This window comes from Varroa jacobsoni, unplaced genomic scaffold (genome assembly GCF_002532875.2).
Source record: "Varroa jacobsoni isolate VJ856 unplaced genomic scaffold, vjacob_1.0 scaffold_325, whole genome shotgun sequence".
Lineage (NCBI taxonomy): Eukaryota > Metazoa > Arthropoda > Arachnida > Mesostigmata > Varroidae > Varroa > Varroa jacobsoni.
In genome coordinates this window covers 70,683-97,895 of record NW_019213227.1, presented here as the reverse complement: position 1 = coordinate 97,895, position 27,213 = coordinate 70,683, and the positions used below count along the sequence as shown (strand labels likewise).

Below are 27,213 nucleotides of genomic sequence, written 5' to 3'. Positions count from 1 at the left end.
TTATCTTGTTTTTTTTTTCTGTTTGTATCGTAATATACGAAACGCGCCGCGTGGGCGGAAAAAACGACAATGCAGAAAAATAGATATATTTACAAAATAAGCATCGGCCCCCCTGTTCGTTTGTTAATCTTCCCTTTACCATCGCTATCTATCGTACTAAGGAGATTAGGTGCCGCCTGCTTGCCAAGCAGTAGACGATCAGAGGCCGTTGTTTCTATAGCGTCAGAGTTCGGCTGATAATCCGACTGTCTCTGCAGTGCGCCTCTTTCCTCTGTTGGATGTTCGCCACCCATATAAACGGTATTGTCTAGGGAAAAGTTGACGCGAACAGCAAGGCGGCCCGAAGACGTGCTCTGGAGACAGCAAAAGCACGTCTTATTCCTTCCTCTATATTCTTTATCGTTTCCTCTTGCCATCCACTTCGTTCCCTTTTTTGTATTTGAAATTCTCACGGCGGGTTTTTCCTTCCGGCAGCTTCACATACCTGACACATATACCATGGTACGGACACACATTCACACTTACGCATACACAAGTATATTCAATTACATACAGCCACACATCGAATACACAAAAATAAAATCATTCGTTACTATTATCGAATCTCCTTATCTCTTTCTCCCGGTCGTTCTGGTGATCTATTTATCAGACGCGATATACGTAGCCAGCGTCGGGTTTACTATTATCGTTGTTTGTCTAAGCTGTCGCTGCAACGATGTCATTGTAATGCATCTAGAAATTTTTCTTGCTGTCAGGGTTGTTATTATAGATGTATAGAGTGGTCTAGAAATAACAACTGAAAGATTTCTGTATCGGTTTCATGCGGATATCGGAAATTACACAGAGCGACTTCTCGGATTAGTCAATATATAAGAGATAATCTCTAACCCTTTCCAATTTTTTGTGTGTTTGTCAGTTGTGTTTATCTCAACTCTTTTATATATATCATTTTGCTGCGTAGACCCGTGTCTTACCTATATGTATACACCTGTTTTTATTTGTGTGAAGGTGGTCGGCGAAAGGAATAGAACGCCACCTACATAAGGGAGAGTGTTATCAGAGCGTCGCACTGATTAACGTACGTCTGTGGAATTGTTACATAATTCTAATAGTATTAGTAATGTATAATATAATAATATAGTGGTAGATATAATCATAGATAATAATCTTTTTATCCTGTCTTTATCATTAGTTCGTTCTTCCACAGTGGTAATAGCCTACTTAGTGAGCAGTCGTGTTGTTTTGTTGTTCCATCATCGTTATAAAGTGATCGTATTAATAGTATCTTCAATAATATTAATAATAGTAGTATAATCTACATCGTCTCGTTGTATATTATTATAATAATAATTATTATTAGTGTTATATTTTTCCAGTTTTTATATAATCTTCTTTCTGTATGTATCCGCTGTTGTGTAGTGGATGTGAACGCTCGTCATCGTCATTGTCAACATCTTCGTCTGTTACAGATAGTAGATACGCAGATTACGAGGCAATATTTTGCCTGTTATTGAATCTGTTTACGTTGTCGTGTGGCGGGTTCGTGGCGTGTTCTGCCTTTCGGGTGGTATTTTATCGTATGTAAACTATATCATGGTCAGTGTTATTGTTTACTTTCCTGTCTTCTGTATCGTTCATCTGTTTCTTGTGTGTGGTAGACAGAAGCTGTACATACACGTGTTGTTGTTGTTGCTGCTGTTGTCTTATAAAAGGATCCTGTAATTGGGCGGATCCAGTTGGCACATATCGTGAACGCCTCCTACCTCTAGGCTTCGGCTGTACGGGACATCATCATTGTCATTTAAAAAACTTCATTTAACGCTATCATGTTTGCTGTCGTGTAATGGTTATGTTGATTTCCCGTTCAACGGAAGGCCGACGTCTTGAGTAGGGGCATTGCATAGGGCCGAAGTAGGCTAGGTCAATACGTGCATACTGTTTCCAAACGCCTACTTCGGGCTGAGAGTTAGATGCCTCCTCAAATGCCTCAAATCCAATCAATCTGAAACTCTCGTTCTGCTTCATGATCACATGAGAATATGTGACCTTGTTACATGCAGAACCTCGATTTTTCTGTAATATAGGATGAAGCGAACATGATCGTGCAGCTCAGGACTGCTCATCTTCTTATTAACCATACACACACGGCCAATCGATCGATGAATAAACCAATCCGCTGTTCTTTCCTGTCGAAAAGTACGCTGTCTCTATGCAACGATCTCTCTGAATATATTGTTTTATTATTGTTATTATAATAATATCACTTAGTTTTTCATATGTCCATTTACAGTAGTCACAAATGTGTCATTATCAAAAAAGAGATAATTACGTTTATCAGGGATAATTGCAGTATATCGTCTCTCGGTCAGAGTACTCTGCCCATTTCCGTCTGATTTGTATGACTTGTTGTAGGCGCCGTCGTGTTTTTCATTTATGTAACCATTATTATTTTATATTGTTCGCTTTCTGTTTGATAGATTTGTTCTTTCGGTCTTTCGAGACGCATATAAATACAGGCTATAATTAGTAGGGACGAACATATTTTTTTTTATCAACACGGCAAAAAATGCGAAATTGAACTAACGGCCTTTTGTGCGCTATACTTTGCGCTCACAAAAAAATAATGCCCTCAAAATTCAAGGGTTAGTTATAAATGAAGAGACAATTCGTTGCTCACCACCCGCAAAATGGTCATGAATAACGCTCTTCAAGAGGGTGAATTGCCCCGGGGCGCATGTCGTCCACCTTTCGATAATAAATAAAAACTTGTAACTGGCGCTTTACAGTTGTGCTTCTTATTCCTGTATAGATAATATAGTACGGTCTGTATGTATGGTTATTTTTCTATTTGTCGCTTGTGGTGTTGGCTAGTTTTGTTGTTATGTCAGGTAGTCACCGACGGAAAATTGAGTAAATTTGATGATCATTATGATATCAGGTAATTTTTCCTTTTATATAAAATGTCGTTCATTTCATTCATTCTTCGCCTCACTTGATCACTATCATCATCATTGTCGATATACGTGGGAAGAATATAGAATGTATATAGTATTTATACTTGTATACGAAATATATGATTTGGTTGTTGTTGTTGTTGTTGTTGTTGTTGCTGCTGCTATTGTTGTGGGTGCGGTTACTGATGGTTCCTTTTTAGCTAACTCCTGCTTTGATTTGGTTTCAAAAACAGGCAAAACGTAGATTCGGAAATTTGAAGCTCATTTAGGGGTAATAAGGAAGGGTGATGGGGAATTGGGGAGGTTGATTATAAATTGTATGTTCTTTAGACTGAGATTCTTGAGTGAGACAATTCACCTTTTACGCTATCCACGCTCACGCACCGAAGCTTTCCTAGCCGGGACCATCCCAGATTAGAAGCACCAATATAGCTACGAGAACAAGATATCCCATCAGCGATTCTCTTCCCAACGATTTTGCACAATTAACAGACCTGCATCTTCATTGAATATTCTGATCAAGCCGTCGTCTAGCACACCATCGACGTCACAGACAAATGGAGCAAGGACGACGCTCAACGGCATAGCAGCGTCCGTGTCAGTGTTGAACCACTTTGCAGAAGGAAAAAATAATAACAACGACGTTCGGCAAGTGGCGGGCATCGCCCGACCGATCGAGAAGTGGGTGAATCATGCCCAACTTCGAAGCATGCAGAATCGCCGACCAGACGCGTGAAATCGACAGAGTCTAGATTGAAAAAGTGCCTGAACGCTGACATAATTCCCATTCCGTAGGTTTAGTCCCGGTACTATTTTTCGAACGACTTTCGCTTGTAAAGAGCCCTTTCTCCGGACACTCACGCTGCTGTGGGCCAGGATAAGACACGGGCTGTAATCGAACGTGTCCACACCCAAATATCGGCAGTATCCCACAGTATCCCACGTCACTCACACACACACATACACATGTATCGCAATGCACACACAGAATGTAGAAGACACAGCAACAGCCGGCCACTGAACCACTCATATCTTAATCTCGTGCCGAATAATCGACCATCGCCAGCCAACCACCGCTGCTGTTGTTGTTGTTGTTGTTATTTACTCAGTATCGCTATCGGCAGTATCATCGTCTTCATTTCATCACTAATAATAAATCTAATCGGCAGCGCCGTTATCGTCTGCCTGCCTGCCTGCCTGCCTGTCTGTCTGTCTGTCTGTCTGTCTGTCTGTCTGTCTGTCTGTCTGTCTTACAGATATACACACGCACACACACTCACCCATCCACTCACTCACTCACTCACTCACTAACTCACTCACTCACTAACTCACTCACTCACATATATATATCTGTCGTCCCTGTCAGATGAATGGCGTTTCCAGAGACCTTAAATGCACCAATGTATTCACGATTTTTCTTTCGCCCCTAAGTAAATTAATGCTGAGATTAACACCTCACTTACTCCATTATAGCATCATATCATACAATAGCGCTTACTGTTTGTAATAATAATAATAATAATAATAATAATTATTATTATTATGGTAATAATAGTAATGGCGTGTATCGATCTCATATCATGCCCACTCCGTGGGAAATATCAGCGGTAATAGTGGTAATAATGACAATAGGCTTTATCATTATCAATCAATCGGTATTATCATAATAATAATAATAATAATAATAATAATAATTATTATTATTATTATAGTTATTATTATTATTATTATTACTACTATAGTGCATAATCATTGTCGCAGTAATAATTATCATTAATAATATTTTGCAATTAATCTCATTTGTCCATTATCTTTTCTTTTCGCTATATATATTTCGTGATCCTTATCCACCCATCATGTCCATTAGTCATCTCCTAGTAGGGTACTACTATTATTGACCTCTACTTGTCATTGTTATCAGTCGCCCATGTTTCATAGTTCCATCGTCGTCTCCCCCTGAACGAATTGCACAACCGTAGCCTTTTGATACGCTCCGGAAATAACCTAACTAGGAGAACAAGTTGCGATTGGCGACTCATTGACGCGTCTTCGAGAAGTTATCATCTTCGAAATCATTACTCCAAGGACTACTAGGGATTTCTACAGCTATCGTGTCTTCTTCGAAATTTGTCGTCTCTATTAACGAACGAACGAACGAACGCGGACTGTGTGAAGAAGCGAATTTTCGCCGAGAGTATGCACATTTGTCGTAATTAGCTGGCGTCGTAAGAGTGAAACCAGTTCTCATTCTCATCGTCAACCTTACAGCCATTGTTGTTGCTGCGATCTGATGTCGGATTATATTGTAGAGTTATAATAAGCAGGACAAATTAGGCTAATAAGATACCATCAGAGAATATCGGCCGGGGTCCGCTCTTACGTCGAACGACTACACAGCCACTACTGTGGTGGCCAGCATCGCGTTCATATGCTGAACAGGACACCTGAGGTAGATCAGTCGATTCCTATCCTATTATATGTATGCTGGTCAGATGAAAAAACTATACCGATATCATCGCAAGACACTACATCTCTGTCTAAAAATTCTAAGTCGTTCAAATCATACCGTGGGAGCGAGATGAGATACGAAAGGGCCTATGCAAATTCTGTAGCTACAGAGCAGCTGCAGCGACAAATACTCGTCACCGAACTATCAGATCCGACAACCTGACCTGTGTGTTTGATGAGTTAATGGTTACACCCTTACTCGGCTGCTTGATCGATTCGTACACAGTACGTGTATTCTCTATGTGCATATAATATATCGATGCACACCCTCACTTCGATTGCCTCTGCTCGTGTACGTACACACGATCTTGTACACTAATATAAAAAAGGATGTTTTTTTTGTGTGACAATAGTAGTTATTATTAGTGGGTGAACTAACCATGTTTATATTCGTATTGACGACAATTCCGTCGTATAGGCCTTGCACGTCGCCGCCTATCAACGTATTCTATATCGTCCTGTACGCTATCCAGCGTATCGACGTAACGTTAGATTCATGTCGATGACCTCTAGTTGACCCTCAACTATATCGACCGCATTTTGGCACTAATTGGCGTCTCGTGACCGTTGTATTTTTCTATTTGTTCTGTCTGTTGTAGGGATAGCTTTCCGACAAATAGGTACATTTCTCTCGGACAAATTGATCCGCTTATTTTCTATTTCTGGCCTACATTCAGTGAACTTTCGTTCAATTTGCTCCATAGTCGTATGTCGCCAGTTGGCCGTGTGTCGTCATCGATCGTCCGCGTGTTAATTCTTTTTCGGCATAAATTTCACCGTCAGTTGCCTATACGCTTTGTTATACAGTATCCTGTTTGCGGTCGGGTCTCGGGAGTTCGGTGAAGTAGTTTCGAATTATCATTAATTCTCGTGTGGTACTTTCTCTTTTGAAGCCGTCTCAAATATTGTCTGTCATCTAGTACAAGGTGTCTCGTTTGATTCGCCGCTCTGGCTTTCTCTATCACTCTCCCTTTTTCTCTCACTCTCGCCCATTTTCATCATAGGTATTTTACTGGCAGTGTTCAGCTCGTGAGATAATAGTTGTTTGTTAGCACGATTGCGCTTTGTAATGGAATGTGGACTAGGTCCGCGACGAGATCTGGCTGGGCCTGAGGAGGAGGACCTGGCCATGGATCCAAGGCTCATACATAATCGCCGTGTATTTCGTAGCTCCTGTTCACAAATTGGTCATTTTCTAACCGGTATGAGAACGTGAACTTCTTTTTTTCTTCATGTTACTTTCTCAGAACCTAGATGTTACTGGATGGTATGTTTCTTTGTCATTTCTATTTCTATCATTAGTTCGGGAATGGCGACTCGATAGTGTTGATTTGCTCGAGTTCTTCCGAGATGTTCATCTCTATGGTACTATTACTGTTATCGTTACGTCAAGTATCGACATGTTTACCTGCAGCAAGGAAAAACATGTTTATTTTCCCGCTTTTTTTTGTTTGTTCGTCATAAAATGCAGGTTAGGTTTTATCGCCTCAGTTTTAAGGTGTTGAATTGCAGCTAGTGCGAAAACGAGCCTAGTAGCAGTATGAATCGCAGGTGAACTCTAGGTGTGTAGCAGTTACATGTAGGAATAGGTAGTTTAATGAATGGTGTTAGCGTAATCGTTGTACTAGTGGCTATTGGTAGAAGCGATCAGATGTTTACTTTAAATCCACCGTCACAATGGACGATCTGCTAAGGCCCGTCTATTACAGGGGTGATTTTCCAGAGGGGTAGGGTAAGGGGAAGGAAAAGGAAGGGAAGGGAAGGAAGGGGGGGGGGGTGAAAACGCTGTACATATACAACATTTATAATTGTTACCGCTGCAGTTACAAGGCATGCTAGCAGTTCCGTTGAACGCAATTCGCTTATCTGTGTCGAATGGCTAACACTACCAGACCTAGCAATTTTTTTTCTTTACTCAGAACGAAATCAATTTGTTCCTTTAACGATGGTTCTTTTGATTTCCTAAATGACTCATTTGCACGCTATCGGATCTAGTATCAAATCATTATTGCTTTATTATTCGCACGAGCAGCACGCGTTTGCAGCAATGGATTGAAAGATAATGGTCAGTATCATTTTATCACTTAATCACGGATCGACCAATGGGGTGCTGGAAATGCGTCCATATCAGAAGATACTGGCTGTGTGCCGACGATTGAATAGATTATAATTGGGGTCAATGGGGGCAATTCATTGCTGCATAGATCTATTATTATAGAGCAGCGCAATCAGCTATTTCGCTAGTTTTCAATTGACCTATTCATTTATGTACGTGACTGACGATATGAGGAGTGTCGAGCTGAATGAGTAAACATGATTTATGAGCAGTTTAGCAATACCATGGACATACAAAAATCGTACAAGAGTCGTATTCATTAGTATGAGCAGTACGGTAGATGAATGAGATCAAGACACGAGGCGTCAGTGGTGGTCCTGGCCGGAGTTCTGCGAAACTCAATTGACCGACCCGACCGCTGATCCTTCATAGAATAACTTCTAGAGAACACTGAGGACCGTCTGCAGGAAAATAAACAATGTAACTGTGGCGGTTGTGGACTTGATAGCAATATTAATTATGGACAATCTGGTTGGCTTCTGGTAGGTGTTAATTACGACGGAGCACAGCTGTAGTAGTGTACTAATTGTTGTATATAAATATTGTTGTTACAGGACACTAGCTCACACGTAATAGGCCGTCGCAGTTAGATATTGGCGTATCGATATTAATTAAGTAGTTATCATACAATCTTAACTGTGACAGTATTAATGCAAATATTGCTAACGCTTGTGATTGTAGCACTTCGTAGAGTGCGGATTGTGGTCGAGTAGCTATCTTCTGAAGATCTTCAGCGTCGACTTCTTGCTTTTGTCCAGTTTCATTGTTATTAGTAAGCTTGAAGCTGTTATATCGATTGGAATCATCCGAAACTGCGATCCAGAGGGCTAATAACGAGCTGTCAGGCAGGCCTGGTAAGTCGCCGACGATATCCATTTTGCGTAGCAGATAAAACGCGAGCCGGAGTTTACTTCTCGACTTGTTGTCATGCCTGGACCGCGTGGTGGCGGGGGCCGCTTTTCCCCTTACAAAGCTACAACAGAAACACCGACACCTTAATAGCAGCAGTAGCTGTAGTAGTAGTAGTAGTAGTAGTAGCAGTAGTAGTAGTAGTAGTAGTAGTAGCAGTAGTAGTAGTAGTAGTAGTAGTTGTTGTAGTAGTAGTTGTAGTAGTAGTAGTAGTAGTAGTAGTAGTAGTAGTAGTACGAGGTCGCTTGTGCGAGGACAGGCGACCGGAACATTTCAGCGTATACAGCAAATCCGCACCACGACCCGCCGGCCGAAATCAGGCCAACAACCTGCACCTAAACAGCATCGAGCACATCAGCTCTGCGTGCAGAAAGATCAGGTCTAAATCAGCAACAAACATGGGTCATCCCGTAGAGATTCGATATTCTGGCCGTTGTTCTCAATGGCCCCGAAGCCAGGACGCAACGTAAGCGATTTGCATATTGTTATTGTGAAATCGGTTCCATCGCTCGCAGTTCAATCAGCGGCAGAGATAGAATGTAACGGGTTTACCCAGCGAACTGCAATATTAGAACCCAATCTGCGGTCGGTTCGGTCGTCGATTGGTTTCAATCGGGGGTGGATGTCGAGCGGAGGAATACGTTGAAATCTGTTTTTACTGATTGAAATAGAGGAAGATACACATGTACGAATACGGTACAATGGTCGCAAGGAGCATCTATCGTTAAACCTGGCTGAGAGGTAGGCTGCACTAGCCGCAAAGTCAATCCGTGTACACAAGCCAAGGCGGTTCCTTCACTGCGCTTATCTGTAGCCTCAACGACCCCAGCGTGAGCGCATGGCAAATTGTACAAACGGGTAACGCTAAATGTTTCGTTAGAAGAAGTAGTGGTAACGGATGACCTTGCCGTTGGAGATGCCAATTTCGTCGCTAGACAATCTTGGCGCTGGATGGCATGCGTGCGCTATCTTACGAGATTCCGTGCTGGGTGGACAGGTGACTCTTGAGCGATGGCTTCTGGGTGAAGCGACGGCTACAGATGTTACACTCGTAGGGCCTCTCGCCTAAATTAGGACCAATTAACAGATTTTCAAAGACAAATAGAAAAAAAAAGTCATTAATATTGTGTCCTGCCTGATTATAGACTTATGACTATTGAGCAAAAAAACCTACGAAACGTTTTACAGATGGGATCTTTTTAAACTCCCATTATCCTTGAAATTTCTATTTCTCTACCTACTTATTGTATTTTAGCCTAAAGTCTCCCTGTCCAAATAATTGACGCACGATGAACAATCACTCGGCGGAAGCCCTCTGCAGCGTTACCTAACCTAGTAATGTTACTGGTCATTCCTGCAGCCATTCCTAATACAGTCGATAGAGTCTGTCGGTACGAGTTACTGACCAGTATGCGTCCTCTGGTGCCTGCGAAGATGGCTCGGCGTTACAGCGTGATAGTCACAGAACTCGCATCGGTACCTGCCGGCTGGCTTGCCGGACGAAATCGGCGAGTCCATGAGGGGTGCCCGGTGAGTCGCGGGGTGATGACCTGGATGCGTACTCAACGGCGGGCCCTGGGCTCCTGCCGCAGCGCCGAACAGCATCAATTTCTGGGACAAGCTAAGCTCATGGATGCGTCGGAATAGCTCGAGCGGATTAGGAGGCGAATCACCGGTACTGGAGCCACTTGAGGCAGGGGGTACGGGGCTACTTGAGACAGCCGACACGATGGCGCCCCCATTGAGAGGCCCGCCGCCACCGGCGGCGCTGCTGCTACCCCCGCCTGTGTTGCCGTTTGCTCCAGCGAGAGCTGCGTGAAGACTTCCTCCATTTAACAGCTGGCTAGCGTGATGCAATGGCGCCCCAGCGACGGTCAACGAAGGGGCCGGTATGATCTCCATAGATGGCTTCAGATCCAGTCCTGCTGAGAAAGCTGAATGGTGGCTCGGTTTTGACGAAACGGGAACGAGTGAAAGACCGTTTCCGGTCGGGAGTGTAGGTGATGCCGGACCAGTTGATGAGTCTGCCTTAGCTGTAGTGCGAATTCATGGATACGAGAAATAATTGGATAGACACAAATATGCAGAGATACACAAATAGAACAACAACGAAAACAAAAATCAAGAAGAGACAAACAAAGGGGAAATAAAAAAAAAAAACACAAATTGAATAACACATGTTAGTAGTGGAGTCAACTAGAGGCGATTAGTCCTATGGCTTTGCAAGCAGCTCAGTATGACTGTTTCGCTACGAAATTGCTACAAGACAGTCATTCTATTGTCCAACAACAGTGATAGAACTATAATAATATCATAAAAGAACTCCCCATATAGCAGGCAACTTGCAAGGTACAGAGAGAATGGAGCATTTGATGTCAGCGAGAATCAGAAAGAGTTTATTCAAAACAAACCACAGCCGGACCAACGCTATTGCCGATGTACTTGACGTAAAAAAGACTCGATTAATTCGTTCATCAACTCTTGAGGAAGTCGGTGTTTCGACGCCCTCGATGGTTAGGCGTCGAAGAACCGAACGTCTCAGTCATTCTCACCATCTTTCGCTGTCAAACGGCCTTTCATTGCAATTTAGATGCAGATTCTTCCTCCGGCCTTTGGCCTTCGTACTACGTGAGATAGATCTTTTTTCCATTGTCGATCGCATAGAAGAAACGACAAACAAATATCATCGGACAGCACACGATAGTCGCGCGTTCGGTTACAGAACAGTGTTGAAAGCATCGGTAACAATAGGGACGAATGGAATAATAGTGGTTCGAGACTTCTACAAGATTTCGAGTCAACAAATATCTTACTTCACAGTCAGATCATCTGATCGAATTGGATTGGCGTACGCAGGCGCACAAATTGGCTTAGATTTTTCTTTAAAGTTTTGTGAGTGCATTAATTTGTTGAACTTCAGACGGGCTAGGTCGGGCTAGAGGACTTCTGCGGTAAATGAAAGAAACCGCCGTTTTTTCTGTTTCTAAGGGAGGCTCGAACCTATAGGCTGATCTCATGGTATCATGGTGTCCAGCATGCAATAACTAGCATATATTGCGAGATTAGGGAAACGCCAGTAATAGCAAAAGATAGTCAGAGGCAGAAGATCAAAAGAAAGAAGAGAAAAAGCACGCTAGCAGAAATACATTTGCGGGAAGGTACTCCAGCGAGCAATGGGCTACCTTCCGCGCGCGTGCTAGCTGAAAATGCCGCTGCTTGTGCGCCATTCGCTGTTCGAATATACCCTCATCTCATGTGCTCACTCTCAGTGAGACATCTTGGCTAAGCTTTCAGTGCATGCACTTCAATATCGAAACGAAGTCACTGGGGCAGCAGGCGGCAGATTAAACGACGATGGTGATGCTTTTTTGTGTTTCTCCTTCTTTCCACGGCTCTCTATACTGTCTCATTGTTTATCAGTCAGAGGGATAAAATCATATCTCTCACGGCCGTGAGATCCGCGATGTGATAAGCAGCAGTGGCGCGCCCGTCGTTGCCTATTTTTTACCGCCAAGTCCTGTATCACCGCTGCTCTTACGGTCATTGCTGTCGTTGTTGTTTTGCCCGGTAGCGGCTCGGTGTAGACAGGCAGCTGATGCCCTACACTACAGTCAGTCGGTTCATTGTCCACCCTCCACTGGCCCTAAGCTCCTCCAACAAACTTTGGCTACGATGAGCTAAGAGGAGCACATAGGGGGACAGTCAAGCCTGCACACGTCGTATATGCACATTATATACGTGTGTATATATATACGCGACCGTTTGAGAGAAAGAAAAAAATCGACCGGATGATGACAATGATGTAAAAGTATTGTGCCACGACTGGAATCAAGAACAAGGAACTTAACATTAGTCAAAAACAGCTGAGAGGTACTATGGCAAAAACGGCATCAAAAACAACACTTCAACAACAGCAAAAACTCTCGTAACAGCGACCAGCAGCAGCAGCAGCAGCAGCTGCCGGAGCAACTAGGGACTCGGCCAGCGCTGTCTACCTCGAGGGAGATCCGACAAAAGGACGTGAGTCTATGAAATGAGTCGAGTGAGCGAAGAGAATGGTTAGGTGAGTGTGGCCGAACGGAAATCTGTAATAAAAATAACACGTTAAATCTCGATCGTACGACGCAACGCACATTCATTAGCATATAACGGCTTTCACATACAGACAGATATTGTAGAGATAAAAAAGGAAATGGAAGCAGCAGCAGCGTGAGCACTAGGCAGCGCCGGCGCAGTTAATGTCGCTGCACGCTTTGGCATTGGCTTGCTTTTATCACCGGAGCTAGTGAAACAATTGGAACTAATAACTGAATCGTCGATCCATTTCGACAGTAGCTGTTTCAGAGTGATACTGCCACATGTAGGACGAAAGAACGGGCTGCGGCGGACGGTCAACAGCGAGCTGAGTTGCTGATGAAAGGGTGAATTGCCATTGGTAACAAATAGCTAGCTGCGGCTCACAATGGCTGTCGTATCGTACAATGGGCGGCCTCGAACGTCGACGAATCTGATTCGAGGCTGTGTGTCTGAGGACTGAATAGAATCGACGATGATAGCGCCAATGCCAAACTAACCGGGCCAAATTAACGTCGGATTGACGGAATTGACGTTTGACTGGCCAACGATCATCGTGAGATACGTTATCATCACGGTGAGAAACAGCAGTATCTATTGCAAGCATCTCCAAGTCTCCCCTGTCCCACACCGTCACGCATCCTGCAACAAAACGGTTCACAACAAAGAAGGCGATAAAGGAAAAGGTTATGATCCAAGATCGGTCCGAAACTTTGCTGATAGGAAGATGTGAATCTACGTTAGATGCATTTTTGCCGGGGCAATTGTCTGAGGTCAAATCATAGTCAAGCCTTACGTCCTGTTTGCTGAAAGGGAACTGAGGGCTAAGACAAAGAAAAATGGAAGACTAGATTAAGAAATGGTGTTGTCGAGAAGCTGGGCCGGCATCGCGACAGAGTGTGCACTATTTAGCTGCCCATTACGACGCATCGAGTTGCATTTAGGCGTTACGTAGTCACCCCATCGATTGGCACGATAGGGTCGCCGTCAACTAAGTGCTACGAGAAATTCTGGCGTTTATCAGACCGTGAACGGTGCTTTGTCGCATGAACATCTGTCTGCTAAACGAAAAGACAAAAAGAGCAAGATATTAGATATTCCGCTTCCTCGCGCTACGTGGCTACGTGGCGCTGAAGAAGCAGGCAGCACGCCTGGAAATCACAAAGTTCGATGTTATTAAATCCAGAAATATACGATTATGATTTTGGCACACAATGAATAAGCTTCCATTCGATATCGTTTGTCGTACCTTCATCTAGCTGGTCATCTTGTTTTCAACGTGGGGTGTCCTATCGCCTGACCGCACGAGCTAACTTCGCTAGGGTAAATTCATTCAGAATCCTGAAATTGTACGCTGCATTTTGAGCGGTTGCAAACGCAGACAAATAAGAAAAGTAGTTAGTTTTACTCTCCCACGGTCTGCAACGGATCTCATGCGTTAGGTATTTCGCAATATTACGTATATATCACTTTCGCTTCAGTTTGACTCTGCGTCCTCCTTTCGATGGTAATAGAAAATAAATCGCACAATAGCAGACATATGTTTGTTTGACCTCTCTGAACATTCCTGTCCTTGTTGTTTACAAATAAGTTATTTGGAGGGCAGTCATAATTTGCGGAATCTGAGACGAGTCCCACGCTCCGTCGATTTTCCCACGATCCCGCTAGTTGCGAGAATATAACGAAATTACGCATGATTGAACTTCTTATTCCTTTAAGGAAACAATCTTTCCACGAGAAGTTCAACAAAAAATACACAATATAGCACTGTAAACTAATTGGTCCTTCAATACTACAGCTATAAATGTGCTTAAGTTAAGACTACTTGCCTTTTATTAGGAGACCCAACTTAAGTCTAGTCAAATAGTATGAGGTAATGATGATCGTAATTTCTAGTTTTCAGCGGTCTGTTTCACACGTAATTACACAATTTTCCTCGTCAAGAACCACATGGAACTCGATGCTATGTAGCGCTCTCAGAATAACGTTGCCAGTGAACCTTGATCCATTAACTTCATCTTTATCATAGACTTCCGTTTCGAGATGCATTCTAGTATCCGATCGACCCTGCGACGTACACTACACGTTGGCAGGAACCAGCGATCTGTCTCACGTTAACCTATTCTTTGGCGTTGTCCCACTGCCATCTAGCCCTTTCGAGCCCCCTAATTTTCCCCGTTTGTGTCTTATCCTTGGCCATGTTATATCGCAGACACGACCCCGTTTCAGCATCCACCTGTGATACAAAGCACGCCGGGACCATGAGGCTCAGCTTGTTGGTTGCTATAGAAAGGAAGCAGCTCTGCCACTGCCCTCACCAGCAGCAGCGAGCGCGAAGCAGCAGACAGCAGTGCTCGTGAAGCTTCGCCGTATGTTGATGCTATCGATCCTTTGATGGCGACGACAACGTCATCGTTACCACCCCATCCAGAGACTGTTCCATATAGCCGCTTCCCGTTCTCCTCAAGATTCCCCTGTTTCGGGGCGGCAGCCACAGCAAAGATTTTGCCCGCGCTCTTGCCTTGCCAATCTCCTCACACTGCTTACCTCCCTTTTCCCCTGGCCGTGTCCCTTCATTTGCCCCAGTTCCGCCATTCGTCGATGTCCTAATCGTAGCCGGGAATAAGCTCCCCTACACGCTGGGAGGAGCCGCCAAGTACCCCCATCAGAGTCGTTTGGCAGGCGTAATAGTCTGCGCAGGTTAGATTGAACGTGGCGCACAGCATGCTAGACGGTTCGCTATGTCCGACTGCCAGTTACGACCAGCAAAAGCTAACCAGGCCAGCAGGAACCACCTAAGATCAGGCTGGTGCAATGTCATCCTGAGCCAGCCAACTCAGCTATGATAGGGCGGACCCACTGCTACGTTTATGAACTAACAGAACTCGTCCGAGGAGTTGCGTACAGGACAGGCTAGAGGTGGAGCGCCACAGCGGCACCACTGGCCGATGGAACGGCCAGAGTTCTCGGAGCGCCTTGGAGTTGCATCAGCAGAGCAGCTCAGCTCGGAGTCCGCTGCCGCCGTTGCTTGCTGGCACAGCGCCTCTGCCGGAGTGCCTCTCCCTAGTCCCCCAGTCTGGAGTGGAGTTGGGTTGGGTTGGGTTGGCTTGGCTTGATTTGCTTGTGCCGCGTAGACAGGCGCAGATGTCTGTCGGCAGAAAGCAGTAGTGAGCTTCCCAGTTGGACGCACGTTTGCCCGCCCCCCTGCTAGCTAGATGCCAGATACCATCGTTGTATGTAGTTGTCGTCCTTACTGCCGAGCTGCTGACGCCGCCGCCCTGCTGCTACTTTCAGGTGGCAGAGAAAGAGGGTCCTGTTATCTACTAAGTCCATGCTTAGAGCCATGGCGGGCTGCGACGCTAACGCCCAAACTCATAGCCGTAGCCATGCTAACCATGCTGAAGCGACAGCGTGTGTTAGGCCCCCTAGCTGGCGCCCAGCTGGCGGGCATATATCTCCATGTCCCTCCGCCTCAAGAGTTGCAGCTCAGATCGTACTAGGGTGGAATTGGCCAGGCTGATTCGATGCATTTCTTGTTCCTTTCCCAGCTCTCTCTTTCTCTCTCTCTCCCCCTGTCTCCTTTTCGTTCACCTTGGGTAAAGAAACATTGAGGGCATTTGGGCCAGTAGTTCGTCCGAAACAGCAGCGACGTCGCCCTACAAACGGCAGCCTGCCGCTGCCGTTCGAAGGAGCGAAAACCCTCAGTCCCTCATAGAGCCTTCTCTTTGCCCCTGTCCTTCCTCTGAGATCAATCCAATAGCCGACTTCGGCGTTCCCCCTTTAGCTACCCAGATAAAACATAGTAAAGCACCGACAATGACAAGGCAAACGGGCAAACGGACGGATTGCAAGCCAGCGAACGAATCTTGACGGAAACTTGGCCACGACCCACCCACGGTGGCAGCAGCGCGAGGCAGTGGCTGGACCGGCGGGAAAGCAGCAGCAGTAACGAGAGATATGAGAGAATTACCAACTAGTATTGCAACGGCAGCAGTGGCGTAAGGCAGACAGGCAGAGCCCTACACCATTACACCCCGTACTACCCTCCTACGGCTGCTTGAAGCGATCACACCGGCCGGCGTTTCGCTGCCTCGTAGATCGTTGGTTCATACGTATCCACTTTTAAGGTTATACGTGGGCCGTCACTACGCCACTACTAGCAACGATAGAGGAAACCGGGCGTAAGGGGGCGTGGAGCGTGGACACGGTACATACGGGGAACCGGAAAAGCTCTTTGCGCAAGGGCAATGCCGGGGTTAAAGGAAGGGAAGCGGGCGTGCGGAAGGGGAATGGCAGATATAAATGGCGGAGAGCGAGGGAAGGAGGAACAGGACGACGAGTACGACGACATCGACTATAACAACGGCGACATCTTTTAAACTTCAAAGCTCTGCCCCTCTTGCCACACATACACGCACACATACAGACGTACATTTAAATAAGCACACACTCAAACATCATCGGCCTATCCACCATCAGCAAGAAGTGTATGTCTTACACACACACACACACGTAGTCGCTTACGTTGAGGCGGTCTCCCTCACTGCCCGCCTCACGGGGTAAGCAAGCTACAAATCCCTTTCTCTTGCTCCTATCCATTGCTTTTCCTTAGGTTCTGCGCTGGGTCTTTATCGCCCCAGTGGCCCAGTCCAGCCAGTGCCGTGCAGCCCCAGATCCGACCCACTTTGGTTCTTTGGCCACATTCAGCCCCGCTTGCTATCACGTGTACTGTACTGGTCATGGACCAGGAACCAGTAGTAGCAGTAGTTGTGCTGCTACGTAGAGCTGGTTGGCTGGTCGGCTGCCTGGTTGGTTGGGTGTTTGAATGGGAAAGGGAAGAAAAGAAGCACCCCCCATAACGCTCAGAACAACCTAGCTCTGCCCGGCCCCTCCAAGAGTCAAACAGGAAGCCGCCATCGCCCAGTAAGCTCCCTCGTTCCCTTTTATCGCCGAGCTAACCCAGCCCAAAGCCGACATAGAGAAACGGGCCGAGCAGCGGCTGAGCAAACCAACTATCTGGGGGGTGGGCGAATGGTTGTTCGTGGTTAGGATAAAAGCAACGGCGGACAGCTCCCTAGTCGCCGGCTAGAGGAGCAAAAAAATGAGGGAGGCAGCTGAGAAAAGTACCGAAGACAGACGATACGGCGATGAGAAAAGAAAGAAAATGACACGTAAAGAGAAAAACTAGCGAATGAGCAAGCAACTATATATGGGGTTAGGTTAGCTAAGGGAAGTAATGCGAGGGAATCTGGCGGTTGAATGCTAAAGAAAAAGAAGGACTAGTGGGAAAGAGAGAACAGTGAATGGAGAACAGGGTGGAAGACGATTTGGGGGAAGGGCCACAATACGGAGGCCATTTACGTAAGGACCCCGACACAGTGGCCTGGTAATGGCTAACGCTGACTGAGCCCAATAGCATGACAGCAGTGCGATAGCAAGAAACAGGAAGGAGAAGTAGCTGATGCTACTGTTGCAGAAGCAGCAGCAGCAGGGAATCTAGAAGGGGAGTTCAGCGTGACTGAATGGCGGCAGAAGCGCCAACAGCAGCAGCGAGGTAATAGAAGACCCGCAATAATGCTAGAGACTATGATGGTAAGTTGCCGTTTCAAGCTCCCGCCAGCCTGCTGCTCCTGCTTCCACTGCAACCACTACTACCTCTAACTGGGAAAGGGTCATCAACAGAACCACTATGAACACCATTGGCGGCTGGAGTCAACCTCGTCGAAGCCAGCCGTTTTGCTGCCTTCACTGTCGTTGCTACCGACGATGCTGGTGTCGACGGCGCGAGGGTGTTGGCGCCGGCGGCCACGACCTAGCTGTTCTGCTACTCATGGAAAAGGGAGAAAAGAGAACCTCCATCGACATAACGCCAGGCTACCACCACTGCCGTTTCAGGGCACGATGGCTGGCTGGCTGCTGGCTTTCTCTTTTACCCCTACTTTGCCCCAGCCCTAAACTGACTCCTCTGCTAGCGTTAGATAGGGATGGAGCTGAGTGTGATGATGGTGGTAGTGGTGGCGGCGACAGCGGTGCCAGTGCTGGTGTTGCGGGTACAGACAGTGAGGATAATGGGAAGTTTCTGGGGTGCGGCGTAAGAGACAAACGGAGTTGATGGGGAAGCAAGAGGGGGTTGAGCCGCAGCATGGCGCCTGAGCCCATCACCGCTGGCAAGGCAGCGGCAGGCAGAGAAAAGAAGCAGCAGCATAGTGAAGTGAGCACAGAGCAGCGGTTTGCAGAAGGACATCAACTGAACGACAGCCGAACAAAGCATCGGCGTACGGACCGGCCCACCCAACGAATGAACGGTGAACGGACCTGCGCATGGGACACCATACTATACTGCTTCTGCTAGTGCTGCAGCTGCAGGAGCCGCTGCTGTGCTTGTTCTGCAGTCAGCAGACTATCATGGCGTCTACTACTGCTACTACGACTACCATGAGCCGCTATCACCGCAGCAGCTGCCTTTCTCACAGAGAACGAACACCCAGAGGCGGCAGCAGCAGCAGGCGGAACACAGCAAAGCTCTCAAAACCACCCACTCTGTGTTCCCTCGCCATTGCCTAGTAGCATCAAGAAAGAAGAAACTACTGCTGTTACAACAGTATTAGCAAATGCAGAAGCAGCGGCACGCGTCGAATGTAGATCCATCCGACAAGATTCTGGTACTGCTTGTCTGCGGCCTGAAAGGCCCTGCTGCTGTTGATGCAGCCACTCGCTGGCGAGTGTGAAAGAGCCGGAGAGAAAACGGGGGCGGATCTGCTGCGAGGGGACACACAGAAGGAGTAGGGACGCATGGATGGGAATTGGAGAGGGCCACAGAGAGCATGGAAACTGTTGGAGAAACGAGAATGCCGGGGTAACGCCGTATGAGGGGTAAGGCGCTATAAAAGACAGGACGACGATGCCACTGCTCCGGGAGCCCGTACGACCGTCAGTATGTCGTCAGACAGGATGCCAGCCAGCAAAGGCAGCGCCCCAAAAATAGCTCGCACAGAAGTGACTGTATGAGGAGCTGGCTGGTAGTTGATTGTGCTAGTGCTGTTGCAAGTCGACTTGGACTCGCCACGAAGCAGGAAAGCAGTCGCAGCAATGGCGCTGGTGGCGGACGCTCTACAAACGGAGAAAGGAATGGAGCCCAAAGCTGAAGTAGAGAGCGGGCAAGAGAGTATTCCCCCCCCCCCCCCTCCCTAACCTAGATACACTGCGACGTTGCTGCTATCCGATGCGGCTGCTGATGCCAGTATCTGCTGGCCCGCTTCCTCCCTCCGGTCTGGAAATACCCTTATACACAACATGCTACCCCTTAGTATTACCATAGCAACTGCAGTGAACTGGAATTGCTCTGTTCTCCAACTGCGCGGTTGGTTCTACCGTTTCATTGGCTGTTACGTTACCGGTGATGTTAAAGCTCGTCACGTGGTGGAGCTCCCCGAGTCTCTGACGCAAGAGCTAGCTGGTGCTTTGTCCTTTTTCACCTGATTATATCCTGCCCGGCACATCACCACAAGGAACGCAGAAGTAACACATAGGGAAGTTAATTCCTTTATATTTCACATAGATGATGCAAGCTCGCTAAGCTCAGAAATTCATTAGAATAACCGGAAAGATATTGAATAACTGTGAAGGCCGCAGTCTGCTTCATCTAGAATCCGTCCTTCTCCACGGTACGTTTCTTGTAACTGCTCCAGTAGGGAGAGCTTGGCCTGATCGAGACAAGATCTTCGTTATAAAGTCAAGTTCCGAACCAAAAATAACCCATAGCTCGGATACGAGGTCAGTAAGTCTACTCAAGTTTCTTTGTTCGCTATTGATGTTATGCATTGATTTTGCCTAAGAGTGCGTAATAAGGAAAACGGGCTGCATATAAGGGCGCTGGAATCACCCAGTTCCCCAGATGTCGAAGTTAAATTTTTAGAAAAAATAACTAACTTTACTAATCATATCAGAATGTGCTTAGAGTCCCTTCTCGCTTGTAAATCTATCCCAGTTGATCCATATCCTCAGGCGTGATAATAGATTCCTGCGGTTCTTTTTTTTTCGCTGTAATATTTTAGAATCCTGTTACTAGATGTTTACTAAAAGTGTAAAAGCCTTATATAATGATAATAATAGTAACGCATGTGGCGGTAAATTTTTCATCATATTCGATTGATGAACACTGTGCGGAAATCGGCCATCGCGATACAATTTCCTCAGCAGTGATTGCAGTTGAAGATAAGCGCTGCACGAACGCAAAGATCCACCCGTTGCACGAACCCTGTCTGGAGCTCATTCCATTGCAATACCCAAAAGTCATTACCGTCCTTCTACCACCCCACCGTAGAGGCTTAGCATTATTACCCCAATGTAGCAATCGACTGCAGAATTCCTTTTTCATCTAATCATGATGGCACAGCTACCCTCAGTAGCTTCAACTTTCTGTTCCCTTATTCCACTCATCCACGCTCATTCAGATGGTGCATACATGTATGGAATCAAGTAGATGAAATAGAAGTAAAACCACTTGCAACTGTATTGCAAACGTTGTTATAGTGAAGTTCGTTACTACTTCGCGTTTTTTTTTCTTTTTGTTGCCGTTTCTTTAGTCTGTAGGCAGCCGCAGCTATAGCTACTGTACCAGATATAGCAGAACGTAGAACGGGCATCCCAGTTGCCGGTCTATTGGAGAGCATGGGTATAAACATTGGTCCATGCAAAAAGCTGTGGTTTCTACGGTTTCGTCCGTCGTACTTTGCAAGGAGTCATTTTGTCGGTCCATCGCTATAGACAAACGCGGCTAAAGAGTGCAAGCCTTACCAGGCAAGCCAGGTCAAACCAGGCCAGCTTAACCCGCACCGCGACATTATCGCGCTACTGATCCACTGGGGAACAAAATGCTCGCTGGGGTCACCCATAGTTCTACTACTAACTAAAGATAACACATACCCATATACACTCACAAATATAAAGGACAGAGCCGCGCACGCACATCTCATAGGCCCCATATATGACCCTGTCACATCTGCCTTACCGATTCCAACAGACACAGCGGGACACTAGAAGGGCAGCGGGTACGGAATCGTTGGGAAGGGGCATAAAGGGATATATAAGTGTGGCCTGCCTGTCACCGGGGCTTGGCTGGCTGGGTCCTACCGGATGAGTAAGAACGGGAAAGGGCTGCCGACTGCTTTCCTAACTGCTATCGAGCCTAGCACAGCACCAGAGCACTGCTGCTTGCCAGCTCGGATCATCGGCAGATCTAGGTCTCTAGACTCAGACTGCTCTGTCGGGAGGAGAGTATACATCTGATGATGTGAACTTTGCCGGAGACACAGGAACCGCGGGAAGGGGGAGTCGAAAAAGGTGGGGGCGGGGAGAAGCCCTGCGGGGGTGACGAGAATAGCGGGAGCTAAGTGGGACGGCTTGCCGGCCGCAGAGGGAGCTTGCTAGCTCTGCTGGTATGGGTCCATGGAGATATGAGGCCTGCACTGGCCTGGTCTGCCTGAGTTGGTGGCGGCAGCAGCGCTAGATTGGGCCAGCGTCGCGGGAAGTAAACAGCCGTGGCCGGCACCATGCTGTCGGGAGCTCGCTAGTAGGAAGGCTCTTGGTCTTGGCCAGACCCGGATCCATTGGATAGAGTATGGGTTGGAGGCGGGGCCCATTTAGCCACAATGGAACCAGCGTTCCGACGGCCGCTCACACCACCACGATCACCCGTTCCACCATACACTAGGACTACTATTACTGGCTTTATCTCTATCCCAGGCCAGTCATCAGAGCAGTTCCTTGTCTGTTCTCTGTGTCTTTGCCTTATGTCTTGGCAGAGTTGCAGTTCAGGCAGTAGTTTACACAGCGTGTTACACACACTTAAATCACTAAACGGACTAATAACTTAACTTGCTGATTATGATATTTGTAATTACAATACGCTGAACCTGTTTTATGGATGTGTTCTAACTATACATAATGTAGAGGACCAACAGAAAATTTTAGATAAAGCATTTTAAGAAACTCTCTAATCTAGCAGCAATAATCGAAATGTCAATATCCGTTTTCCACATGATTCACATTTTTTTAACGGGCTTAACTGCTTTGTAAATATAATTCTTCCTTCAGGCAAACTGTGCAACGGCCCTATGACCTTCATGGGTTCGCAAGAACGATTCTATCATTTCATTGTTCTTCAGTCTTAAAAAATTCCAAACGATCCAACTTGATGACTCCTGGTCTATGGGCTAGAACCTTTGTGCCTGCCTTGACATAGTCTTCGAGCAGCCGAAGCAGTGCAGCTAGCGACATCAATTGTTTTCCTTTTGTCTATAGATTAGATTGTACTAGGCCCGCTCCTGTATAGTGTTACCGACCGTGTATGTCGACGTCCCGTTCCTCTCAATGTGCCTTTCGTCCTTTTTTCTCTCTGTGGCATTTATCCCCTTAAGAAAAGAAAAAGCATTCAGAATTTCGGTATTTACTAGTCAACCAGTCAGCTAAGGGATGAGATGGCTTTCGGTACTATTTTCTTTGCTGCCATTGTTACCGCTAGACGGAGATAGAGGACGGGGTACAGCATAGGAAAGGATAAGAAGACGTAGATATACGTCTCTTCTTCGTCTTGTTCGGCATTTCAGAGTAGATCGACGTCTTGAACCCCTTGCAGCATCGCGTCGTGGCGATGTTTTTTCCCTTTCAACCGCTGAAGCAGTTGCTGCTTGCTACTGTCACCGCCCACGGTGCTGCTGCTTCTGGAGTGACCCCCAAATGGGAACAGTTGGGACCGGCCGCGAGTCAGTCTTTACCCACATTGAGCCCTTGCTTTACCCATATTTGCCATTTCTTTTTTATTTTTGTGTTGTTCGCCCGTGATCGGTCCTCATGCCTCGCTTACGAAAGCACCATCCCCCAAACCTCAGCAATGGAGCAACCTCTGTTCCTGAACGCCTATTGCCACTACGAAAACCTCATCCATGGCCAGAGCTCACCGACAAGCGGACGGAGCCACAATCCGCTGGCTGCTCAGACCGCTTCACTGCTGCTGCTGCTGCCACCGCCGCCAGAGCCTCCGCCGTTGTTCAAGACGTTTCGCTGGTAACCCCTTGTGTCCCCACCGGCTCCGCCTTCAGACCTCGAAGACCAGATTTCTCTCGAAGTCAACGACGATTCCCAGGAGAGGATAGAGCAGAAAAGAGAAAAGGAAAAAGACAGGAACAGCATCATCGGACAAGCGTCTCTGCGCCTGCGTCCGCCGACGAAAACGACCGTCTAGGATCGCCCAGCAGCGGCAGCAGCAAAAAAGGCAAAACCGGCAGCTGCAGACTATGGCGCCGTCTTGCCGTGCGTAGGCAAGGCCTGTTTCCATTGCTGCTGTGCGCGAAGCCACAAAAAGGGGAACATAGCCAGCCACAGTGGCCAACAGCTACCGACAGGGGGGAGCAAGTCGTGAAAAACGCCCTGTCAACGGAACCAATGCCAACAGTGGGGGGGGGGGGGGGGGGAACACAATCACCGTAGAACGAAGTGCAGAATGAAAGAAACGTTGTAGCAACGGCAATGACAGGCAGCAGCGGTTCTAGAAGACTATAAAGTCAACGGAGTCGCAAACGTCTAAAAGTTTTAAAAGAGTAAACTGGCCCGGGGCAATGCTCTATGAGCATAACAACAATAATATTGATATCAGTATCAGTGGCTAAGTTCATCGACTCATCCTGTACGATAGACAACAATACGCGCACTTTGTTTAACTGTATAAACTGTACTAAAAGAATATCTGTATACGATCACGGACTCGCTCGTGCAATTTGGCACAAGAGTTCGTTTGTGCCGTCATAGCCGATAATCCAATGCTGTGGTAGCACATTTAAGTTGCTGCAGGGCGGCGGATAGTTGCTGGTAGTATGTATATGACCATCCCTGTTCTCGTGTGCGTATCTGTCTGATGTTCTATTGCCGTTCATGAGGAAAGGTATTGCTTTTTAAAGCTCCACTTTTAGAACGATCGGTTTTAATATAACTATATGAATGTAATGATGAACGGTAACGAATGCCCTCGCTGTTTTGCTTAGGGTTTTTGATTTGGTCCCTTTTGGACTGCGACGTAGCTATCAAGGGCATCGGTTGGTTATCATAAATCAACTATATGTAACCGGTATCGCAGTACCAGCGGCTCTTTATAGGACGAGTCACATTTTTTGAGGACAGAGGAATAGCATTTTAATGAAGCTCATAGGAAATATGACGATCCGAAAGTAAATTGAGACGCTATTTATTCTTTGTTTCACTTTTAAATATTTTCCTGCTACTTTTTGGGTTCGTTTGACATGGTTCCATGTATTTTTCTCGATTTCGCTGATCGATCTGGCTCTTGAACAAGTGATTATTTTGAGCTAAGATGTATAGAATAACTAACTGGTTTTGTTTCAAATACTAAACGAATAATTATGAAATTCGTCAAGCAGTAACTCCCGTCAGTCCGACACCGAGAGTAACGAGACTGAGTATCTGAACATGCTGTATCTCTTCTCATTAGCATATTCTGAGACGACTATTGAATATACTGCAGTTTACACTAAGACAAAACAACAGAAAATAAAAACAGCCATTTATCGCCTCCGTGACTCCCCAGCATCTCCGTACTGTAATATTTCGGGGCGTATCGTTACGTTAGCAACGGACTACTTAAAAAGCTTTAAACAGCATTACTGAACCATTGCTTAATGATCGAATCAAGTATAGCCAGAAAACGGGCTATCAACCTATCCACTGTCGACTATCAACGTAATTCTGACGTTCGTTGAGACGTGGGCTAAAATCGAATGTTCGCTGCATTATACTATTAAATAATACTATCCCATACAGTGGACAGATCTTTCAGGACGCATTATACGATCACAACGCCTACCTGTAAAATACAGCCGCCTGTACTATACTATCCAATGAAGCCTGCAATAGGACGCTGCTATCGTCTCAAAGGTGGTGACGGATAAGCTCTAAATGATCTGTTATCCACCTGTTGTTCGTGCTGAGTCACATAATATCTATCGTAGAAAGCTTGACTGTCATGTTAAATAATAGCTTGCTATAGTATCTAGTGTTAGGTAGTTCACTCTTTAGTCGGGACGGCAGCAACAACGACAGCACGTAGCAAAATTCACTGATAGCGCAGAAATTCCCAAACGAAAACCAGTGTGCCTGGGGCTTTTTTCAACTGACCCAGAGCTCCCAAAAGAAAAATCTCAGTTTCCATTGAATTGGTTGTGATTACGCGCCAATGGTGTAATACAAATCTATACATTAGTGTACCCAAAACGAAAAGTTCACATAACCGGAAAACGTCATCATAGTCGTCCTGTCGTATCTCGGCAGACGCAAAGATACGACGGCATGGATTTTTTCTCCCTAACACCGCGTTTCCGCTAGCGACGTATTAGTTCCCAAATAAGCTTGTCGCTCAAATTCTGGAGCAGTGCTGAAATACATCAGTTACTTGATAAAATAGGCTGCAACAAACATTTTATCACATAATACATTTATATCATTTAATCAGGTTCACTTTTTTCTATTGTGAGTTACAGATAAAAGTGGCAATCGTAACTTTACACTTACAGCTTTGTCAAATTGAGTCTTAGAAGAAACGTCGGAAAAGGTTCAGGTTTCATTATTAGGACAAATCCACACGTGATAAAGGCTGACTATTTTTTTTTCGTTTCCTTGAGACCCATTCCGTTGATCCGGTCTGTCGACCAGGCAGCGGTACGTTTAGCTTCTCCATCGAGTAGCGTTGACACATCTATGTGGCCTTTCGAAGAGAAATGCTGGAAATTTTCAATGCATGACTATTGTTATTTATTGTTTATGGCGCTGCTCCAATTGTCAATACAACGTCTTTCATTTATTAGACAGACAAGATACTCGAGTGCTAAGTGTAGCAAACGACCCGAGCTAAAAGGTTCTGGGCCAGCCAATTACTACTGGCGGTCAGCTACGGCCCAATATATTCCTTGCAGTGTCTCGCATATAGAAATTTCAAAAATTATATGCAGACCGCTGTGGCGTGTGATTTGTACCAGACAGCGCAGTTATCAATGCATAACAAATCGACTGAAGCTGTACACTGTTTGACCGAGTGCATTTCACCGATACATTGAAACAAAACGCAAGAAAAATAGGGGGTACAGATATTGTATCACAGATGTAGTGGTCTCTCACACTAATCTCTAGTAATAAGCAAACGTCAACTCGCATTTGCGATAAACGGCCGATTGCTTTAATTGTCCTAAAGATATACAGGCAGTCGTCAATGACAGTAGCTAGGCACGCGCGGCAAAGGTCGCGATATATCTAACGACACCAATAACGGCGACGCAACGACGACGATCATCCAACGCACCGCCACCAACAACGGCCGCATTGCTATGTTTTTATTGATGATGTTCATGATAATAATAATGGTAATGATGATTATATAGGCGATGATACTCATCACCGCAAAACTATCTCGTGACCAACTATTGACAACAAGGTAGCGCCCGCCACATCGACCACGACGACGACGACGACAGCAATGGCGGCGGCGGCGGCGAGGGTCGTTGAGAAAGAGATACCCACGGCGGACGAGCGACTTTGCAACATCAACAATAGCGGATAGTAGCCGCGGTTACGACGGCAACAGTACGGATA

At 46.2% G+C, this 27,213-nt stretch overlaps 1 protein-coding gene across 1 annotated transcript; it reads right to left on the bottom strand.

Moving 5' to 3' along the window:
• On the bottom strand, nt 1-26,861 carry LOC111259362 (uncharacterized). Its single transcript, XM_022831315.2, has 5 exons — nt 26,140-26,861; nt 13,811-13,915; nt 13,062-13,203; nt 9,894-10,520; nt 1-9,552 (listed from the first exon to the last, which is right to left on the bottom strand). Exons 3-5 carry the CDS (start codon nt 13,132-13,134, stop codon nt 9,458-9,460), a joined length of 795 nt encoding a protein of 264 aa, XP_022687050.1. The 5' UTR covers nt 13,135-13,203; nt 13,811-13,915; nt 26,140-26,861; the 3' UTR covers nt 1-9,457.
• Nucleotides 26,862-27,213: the final 352 nt, after the last annotated feature.

Excerpts from the sequence above, each read along its gene's own strand:
- LOC111259362 (XM_022831315.2), bottom strand. The coding sequence starts at position 13,134 with ATGATAACGTATCTCACGATGATCGTTGGCCAGTCAAACGTCAATTCC. Across the intron at positions 10,521-13,061 it reads TCCGACGTTAATTTGGCCCG|CTAAGGCAGACTCATCAACT; the intron begins GTTAGTTTGGCA and ends TTCGCACTACAG. Across the intron at positions 9,553-9,893 it reads GCACCAGAGGACGCATACTG|GCGAGAGGCCCTACGAGTGT; the intron begins GTCAGTAACTCG and ends GTCCTAATTTAG.